This window comes from Cyrtonyx montezumae, unplaced genomic scaffold (assembly GCF_038088225.1).
Source record: "Cyrtonyx montezumae isolate F1298 unplaced genomic scaffold, pur_monq_1.0 scaffold_12, whole genome shotgun sequence".
Taxonomy (NCBI): domain Eukaryota; kingdom Metazoa; phylum Chordata; class Aves; order Galliformes; family Odontophoridae; genus Cyrtonyx; species Cyrtonyx montezumae.
The window spans coordinates 14,662,587-14,671,162 of record NW_027071848.1 but is presented as its reverse complement, the minus strand read 5'-3'; the positions used below and the strand labels follow the sequence as shown (position 1 = coordinate 14,671,162).

Below are 8,576 nucleotides of genomic sequence, written 5' to 3'. Positions count from 1 at the left end.
TAGAAAAGTTCTTATGCAAGAAACAAGGTCAACAAAAATGCGTGATCAGAATTCAAGTTCTTTTTTTCAAACGATCACGGTGCCTTCCTAATAAATAAATAAAGCGTGGAGTTAGCCTTACATTTGCACGTCACCTTGGAATCCAGTGCTTTCTGCAGCCCAGCATGATGGGAAGGGGTTGTTGCTCCCTTGGAGAAGGCTGCAGATCCTGAGGCCGTGACTCTCACAGCTGTTTGAGTTTCAGTGGGAGCTGATGCAGAACCTGAACACCTCTGAAGCCGTGGCCCTGATACTTTTCACCATTATGGTAACACTGAGCAAAGCGTTGGCCGTGGTATATCACACTTGCTCGGAGGAAGGCCGGGCAGGATTCATCCTGGCAAAAGCTACTCTCGTCCTGCAGGTGAGGCCCCCGTCTGCTGCCTCACGTAGGCTACTACGGATAACTGTCCGGGCAGGACCGCTCTCACGACGCGAAGGAATACGTCGTGGGCACGCTCCCTCGGGCCGCCCTGTGCCGCGGCTCAGGGCAGACTCCCTCCCGTCGGAGGAGCGAGGGTGAGCGGGCTCGAGGAGCGGCCGCTGAGGGGCGCGGCCAATGGCAGCGCTCGTAGCAGGAGCCAATGGGGGCGGCCGTGACATGGCGGGAGCCGTGGGTGGGGAGCGGGCGTATTTTAAGGCGGCGGTGGCGGCGCCCCTGGTCGCGCGGTGGAGGTGGCTGTGCGTTGCCTAAGCATGGAGCCCACGCAGGTGGCGATCATCGGCAGGTGAGGGCTGTCCGCCCGCGTGGGGGCGCTGCGCGCGGAGCGGTGCGGCCCGGGGTCGCCGGGCGTCGCGGTGAGGGGCGGCCGCCGCAGCGCAGTGCACCACATAGGATGGCAGCGGCTGCGAGCGGCGCCGGGGGAGCGCGGCTGCCGGCTGTGGCCCGGCGGGCTGCGGGCGGGCGCTGCCAGAGGCCGGGAGGCCCGTGTGCGCCCCGGGACAGCTGGCGCCGCTTCCGTACCAAACGGACGCCCGCAGCCGGCCTCCTGCGGGACTGCGGAGGCGCCGGCCGCTGTGTTCCGTCCCATTTCTGCACAAATGGAGCGCCGGTGGGGGAGGCTGAGAGCAGTGTTAAGAACCCGGAGCGTCATCGAGCTGCTAGGGTTCCCTGTTAGGCTCCTGCGATGCTTCTCGCAACGTACGGCGGTGTCTCTGACTTCCAAGCGCGTTGCTTCACCCTCTCGCTGAGCTGAAACTGACGTCCTAGTACTTGACCGCAGCCGCGCGGCCAGAGCCGAGCAGCACGTGTCCGGCGCTGCCATGTGACAGCACGGCCCGCTGGCACCGCTGCGTGCTGCACGCCTCGAAGGCGAGCAGGTGGGGACCCGGGATGACTGCGCTTCGTGTCCAGGAGGACAGCCCTGGGGTCACACGCGTCAGCACCACGTCGTGGTGCTGCTGTCGTGTACGGTGCAGGAGTAGTGCGAGGCTGGTGCCTGCCACTGAGCAGCACTGTGTGCTCCGAACTTGTAGAGGAAGCAAATTTTGCCATTCTAAAACTGTATATGAATAAAGGTACAACTTTTTGTTGTTGTTGTTTTTTTTTTTTTTTTTTTTGCTGTTGTTAAATGTTGATTTAAATAATCCTTATTGAAAGTGCAGTTCAGCAAGGTGAGACTAGTTTCTAAAGGTTCTGGTAGCCTGTGTATGCTTGTTTAGGGTTCAGCTACTCCAGTGCTTTTAGTTAAGTGCTTGTTGGCTGGGAGCTGCTGTAGCTGCAAGCTGTGGCCTGTACCTGACTTTTCTGTAAGTGTACTTTGCAGCTTGCTTGAGAGATGTCAGCCTCTGGGTTTCTATGGCGTGTGTTTGTTTTATAGTTTAAACTGTATACTTTAAGTGGGTAGTAGGTTCTCTTTCAACAATACTGAAGGTAAAGTTTCACTTTTTTTTTTTTTGCCTTAGTTATTTCCTCTGACGCCTACTTTTTTCCCTGAAGTTTCCTGTTTTATTCTCTTTTTGTTCTTCTTTAGATAAAGCCTGAACATGTTCCTTTTTTTTCTCTTCCTTCTTTTTGCATCTGGTCTCCTGCCTTATCTTTGTTTTTTACACCCCCCACTGTTCTCTACTGTTCCCCTTCTGGCATTTCATTTTCCCAAATGTCAGAGGTTGTTTAAGTTTAGTGTTACAGGGACAGCAATGTAGGAAGTGGCAGAAAAAACATGTAATGATCAGTGCTGTCACTGTGACAGTCATGGCTGTGGTGTTTTCATTGCTGGGGTGATTACTGCTTTTTTAATGTGATCTGAAGTTACTTAATCTTACTGCACTGTGTCTCAGTGCATCTATCTGAAGAAGCTAATACCTGGTAATAAAACTACTTAAGTTAAAGCAAGTGTTGCTTTGATATGGTACAATTGTTAGTTACTTCAGATTTTCTTTCTCAGTAGTGGACCACAAGTAATGTGGTTCTTCACACCAGCTCCTAGGTAAGAGTTACAGCTGATAAAACTATTGACATTTTTATCTAGTGTCCCAAAGTAGTGATTCCTACTCCTTACAAATTCTGCTGTCTTTTTTCTATTTTTAATTTCTTGTTATCTTTCTCCCTGCTCTCGTAAGCTTCTATACAACTAGCGAAGGATATTTCTTTCCTACAGAGAGAGATTAGATTCTTATTAATATGTAACTGATATTAAGATTAAATGCTGGAGTTTCCAAACTCTAGTTTAGTTCTTGGAGTGCTCAATGGACCCAAGAAGAAAATACTTATTTATTAATAAGTTAATATTTATTTCCTTTTCAGTGGACTCATCGGTCGCAGCTGGGCCATGGTGTTTGCTTCTAGAGGCTTCAAAGTGAAACTTTATGATATTGCACAACAACAATTAACAACTGCACTGGAAAACATCCGGTAGGTCACCTGACTTGCTATCATAGAATCACTTAGGTTGGAAGGACCCTAAAGCCCATCCACATGCAACCCCTTGTCGTGGGCAGGGCTGCCACCCACCAGCTGAGGGTCTTTTTTTGAGGTAACTTTTTTGGAGTCCTAAGAGAAGAGGTATCTAGTTCTACTGAAGACACAACTACTGACCAGTTACGGTAGAGGTTTGGAAGCACCTTAGAAAGTGCACATTTGAGGGCTTGAGCATGAGAACAGTCAGTGCTTCAGAGCAGTACATCCCAACCCTTTTATCTGATAACCCTGATGCACTGTGGTGAAAGTCCTGTTCTTTGGGAATGTCTAAGAACTATAAGTTCAAGTCCTGCCAGTTTGCTTCCCCACCCTGAGCCTACAGTGCCTTGAAGTTGCTTATGCACTGAGTGACTCCTAACCATGTTACTTTCAAGTGTTTCTCTTCACCTTTTCTTGAACTTGTGTAAATCTTTCTGTAACCTGCTTGCCAAAGGACTTTGTGATATACAGGTTTACTGCTCCATGCATGAAGAACTATTCCCTTTTGTTTGCTTTGAACCTAGTTCCTCAGCTGCTTTATTTGTCCTGTAGTTCACAAGTTAGAAGGATCAGTGACTGATTGGTTCTGTTCACCCTCTTCTTGCTAGCCCTGGAAATATAGCTTGTGTGAGAGGGGACATGAATTGATAGACTGGTTCTGCGCACAGCCTTTATCAGCATTTAATTCTAAAGTTCAGGCTGTTTCATAGTAAGTATCAAGCTAAATGTTTCAGTGCTCCCTTCCTGCTGGTATATAATGAAATATTAACTGCTATGTGGCAGCTGGTATAGACGTGAAGTCTTGGAGTTTGGAGGTTAAGCAGTATCCATTGTCTTGTGAGATTTTTTTTTTTTTAATGAAGATTTGATAGTGAAGGAGGTCTTTGGTTTTTTTCTTCCTTCAAAAGTCTACAGGTAGATGTTAGTCAAGCCTAACGTATCTGCTACTGCACTTTGGCCACAATAACCCCATGCAATGCTATAGGCTTGGGGCAGAATGGCTTGAAGAATGCATAGAGGAAAAGGACCTGGGGTGTTGGTTGATGCTCGGCTTAACATGAGCTGGCAGTGTGCCCAAGTGGCCAAGAAGGCCAACGGCATCCTGGCCTGTATTAGAAATAGTGTAGCCAGCAGGAGCAGGGAGGTGATCATCCCCCTGTACTCAGCTCTGGTATGGCCGCACCTCGAGTACTGTGTTCAGTTTTGGGCCCCTCACTACAAGAGAGACATTGAGGCCCTGGAGCGTGTTCAGAGAAGGGCAACAAAACTGGTGAGGGGTCTGGAGCACAAGTCTTATGAGGAGCGGCTGAGGGAGCTGGGATTGTTTAGTCTGGAGAAAAGGAGGCTCAGAGGAGACCTTATTGCACTCTACCACTTCCTGAAGGGGAATTGTGGTGAGGAGGGGGTGGGACTCTTCTCCCAGATAACTAATGACAGGACGAGAGGGAATGGCCACAAATTGTGCCGGGGAAGATTTAGATTAGATTTGAGGAAAAAATTTCTCTGAAACAATGGTCAGGCACTGGAATGGCCTGCCTAGGGAGGTGGTTGAGGCACCATCCCTAGCGCTGTTCAAGATGCGTTTAGATGAGGTGCTAAGGGATTTGATTTAGTAGTTGGGTAGGGATAGTGATAGGAGGATGGTTGGACTAGATGATCTTGTAGTTCCTTTCCAACCTAATGTGTCTATGAATCTATGCACCTATATGATGACACTTGCATTTTTTGCTGAATTGCTGTCATAGCAGTATCCACAATAAGACTGTAGATTACTGAGAATGGGAGGACTTCTGTATGCTACATTAGTAAAACCAACACTCGTCCCTATTTTTTCCTTGTCTAATAGCAGAATGAGGACTTCAGTCTTCTAAGATTTTCAGTTCAGAGAAGAGAAACATGAATTAGTGCATATAGCCGGATAGAGAGCTATTTTGGTGTGTCAGTGTACTGTCCTGTGCCCATATGTGCTATTCCATGGGAGTTCAAAGCAGGTTTTGCCCTTTAAATGAGGTGTTCTTAACATATAGTTAACTTATGTATCTTCTCTGTTCTAACATCTTAGTTAAAATGTTCAGTTCCAGAAAAAACGTAGTTTTTGTGACAAGAACACAATCTATGCAGTAGTTTGGGGTTTTTTTCCAGCCAATATTTTAATGATTGAATCTCTGAAAATATAGTTAAACTTGAACACTATTTTGGTAATGATTTCATAGCACACAACCTGCAGTAAATCCCTTTGTGTTACTGGGATGATACTTTTATAAAAGAGCTGGAACCTGAGCAGATCCTGAAGGCTTCTAGAGGAGAGCAGCAGGGTACGTCTTGTGAAGTTGCATGACAAAGCAGTTGGTAGTTACTTCTCTGAACTTTGTGGAATTTATTTTCTGATAAATTTTTAAAATTTGGTTGCAGGTATGTTGTTTTTGTGTGGGTGTTGTTGTTGGTTTTTTTAATTAAATTTAGTATTGAAAAGAGTTTTGTTCTTAAGTTGGCATTCCATGACTTAAAGTATGGAGCTACTTTAAAATATTAAACTGATGAGTGCAAAGGAATGCTCTTGGTTCTTTTTCCTTAGTTCAAAAAGGAATAAGTTTGAGTAGTACGCAGCACGTACTTCTACAAGGAGCAGAAATGACCTATTATGTGATTCACTTTTGTTACACTGACTTGTAACTCACTGTTTTGAATCTGTATACGCTGTTTAAGAAGTGCACTTACTTAACCTAGTGAATGTAGGTCTCGCAGAAACAGCAGGTGCACAGACCTGCAGGAGTACAGGTAGGGGACTAGAATGGACCTGCAGTTGAAGATGAGAGCCTGCTTATATCTGTGTGGAAACTCTGAAATGTACTCTGTACTGTTCCCAGAACGCATGCTCAAAAATGAGACCAAACTGTGGAATTTGCATCTACTGACGCAAGTAGAAATGTGTAACAGGTTATCACAATAGCAGCAGACCAGATGTGGAAAGAGAGTGTGTTTACTGAGGCCTAGTTTGGTGTGGTGGATTCATGGCCTACCTACCTGCTGATGTGCACGTGGTAGTTGACACAAAAAGTGACTTCATGCTGGATTGAACTGGGTGTATCAGTAGCATTATTAACTGGTGTCTGCTCTAATGGAACAACCTATTTTTCCGGGGGAAGAGAAAGAGAAAAAAAAAAAACAAACAGATGGAACAGCTTCATGCCACTTGACCTACTGAAAAAACCTGTAGTAACCTGCCTTGGAAAGTGTAACTTTTCATATGTGATACTTTTTCTTCTGAGTTAGTGGGATTCTGGTTTGGTTGCAAGATTGCTAATCTTTAAAATAATGAAAAATAGAAAAACAAGTAGTGCAGTATTCCTGAAAATAAACCTAAAATGTACTGTGGAGTGTATACCACCCCACTGCCCATTGATTTCTGTGTAGCTTTCTTTCAAATGGTTACTGTGCTACCGTACTGATAGTTGTGCTGATCATAAAGATGAAACAGTGGAAATGCTGCACTAATAATAAGGTAATGAGGCTGTAAAAGGAATACTGTATGGAAAAAAGTGGATGGGAAGTTTGAGGCTGATTTAATCGTTCCCCTGGGACAGTCTTAGACAGCAGTTTCTTCCAGTCACTATGGAAGAAAAGAGTTTCCAGGTTCTTTTAAGGAACTGTGAAGCCTGGAGCTGGGTCACTGCTGTAATGGAGTTGGTAACTCTGCTTTTCAGAAGTTCTGCATTCAGAATTATTTTGTTTCCTGAGATGTGAAGGCTGGAGTGGTTGCGCAAAGAGGTGCTCTGGTAGTTGTCTGCTCAGTCTTGTCTGGGTGATCACATACTCATATGCGTGGTCTGAGCTTGTGCTGAACTGTTTGGAATCTGTAGGGCCAAGTCCCTTTAGGCGTGGTGCCTACTTCTATTCTTTACAGTCCTTTCCCCTTCTGTAATAATATTTAGAAAAAGGCTGTTTAATTATTGGCATCTCTTCCAAGGCCCTTCTGTAAATTTAACCTTCCAGAGAAGACACTGTAACTAAGAGCACCACAGGCAGTTTGGACCCTGAGTGCTGCTATAGACTTAGTACCTTATTTTGAAATAAATACTGATCCAGTTCCCAGAATAGTGTTGACACAGGCCATCCAGTACAACAGTGAAGCTCTGGAGACAGACAGCGTCAAAGTGTGGGCTCTCAGAAGAATTAATATTTTCTTCTGGATGTGAATTGACAATTCTCTGAAGACCTTACTGAGTCAAACTTTTCAAGCCTTGTGTGCGGTACAGCTGTGGTGTGAAGTCATGTGGTGTGTCCTACAACAGTGACTGCTGTGGCCTTAGGGTCTGTGCTCGTTGTTGGGGATGATCACCCCAAAGTTGAAGCTGCTGTGAGTAAAACCTCATCCAGTAGAGGTCAGTGGTGCACTGCTGCATGCATAAACCAGCCTATTGTGTTTGATGCACTTTATTTACTGGGGAGGCTCCATCATTGCTTACACTTCTGTGGCAGTGTAGGACCCAAAGGGAATCTATATGGAGTTTAGCATTTGGAAAACTTAAAGAATTCATCTGTGGGATGAAACAATCATAATGTCAATAAAGGTATTAATGAAGATGTTTAAAAAAAAAAAACACCTTAGAGAACATGTGGTGGATCACTAGTTGTTTCTGTATTCAGCTGTAGGATTTTTGTAATACAAGAATAACTTTTTTTTTTTTTCCCTAGGCTGTACAGCTCATATTTGCTGTGGCTTTTCTACCCTCCAGCTGCATGCCAGGGGCAGTTTACTTATTGTGTAAGCAGGCACCCAAAAAGAAGCCGAAGTTTTGGTAGTAACTTGGTAGGGATAACAAAGGGTTTATTTTTTTTTCCCTACTGATACCCATCAGCTGAATTTCTTTCTTTAGGATTAGCAATTTTTGCTGAGTAATAACAAAGCTATAGAAAAGTTCTGAACTGAGGCAACTGTTGAGTTTAAATGTAGTAATGGTTGTATCAAAGAGCTTCAGATTGATAGTGATCAGATATTTTAATCCCACATAACTTCTGTGGAAATTGCGCTTCTCATTTTCTTGAACAGTTTTGAAAATGGCTTGCTTGCTCTCAGTTTCTGAGGGTTTCAAGCTGTAGAAACTTTCTCAGGTGACTTGTCCAAATGCAGCAGTGATGTGTACCTAAATGTTCAGTTGAAACTCTGGCCACTCAATTTAGTAACCACAGGAATTTTCAGGCACTCCCTGTAGTCATTACCTATGTTAGGGGGATTATTTTTACATTTTAAAACAATTTCTGGCTGCATGGAGTGTATCTGTTCCTATTTTTTATTTTAATACAGTTAAACAATGATCCTGCAGTGAGATGTCATAACAAAAGGTCTGTTGTTTGTAATACTAGAGGAAAAAAAGGTACATTAAATTTAAATAGAAATTCTTTCTGGTCCTCCACTTGTAAAAACAAATATGAGGCGGTGACAAATTTGGCACTAGGAATAGATCTTGTAGGCCGTGTCTGAAGAGAAGAAAAATCTTGTTGAAGGAACGAGGGGGAATAGAGAAGCTGAGATAAAGGGCTGAAGTTAACCTTTTTAATTTTGAGTATACATATTTACAGTGGCATGTCAAATAGTGTGTTATTACTATGTCATTAAGAGGCTTTTATTTAAAAATAA

General features: G+C 44.4%; 1 protein-coding gene across 1 annotated transcript in view; it reads left to right on the top strand.

Annotated features, from left to right (window-relative positions):
* The first annotated feature begins 638 nt into the window (after positions 1–638).
* CRYL1 (crystallin lambda 1) overlaps positions 639–8,576 on the top strand; it is a 46,125-nt gene continuing 38,187 nt past the window's right edge. The window contains exons 1-2 of the mRNA XM_065730111.1: positions 639–767; positions 2,786–2,893. Of these exons, the coding sequence (XP_065586183.1) occupies positions 736–767; positions 2,786–2,893 (140 nt within the window). The 5' untranslated portion in view covers positions 639–735. The remainder of the gene's footprint in view (positions 768–2,785; positions 2,894–8,576) is intronic.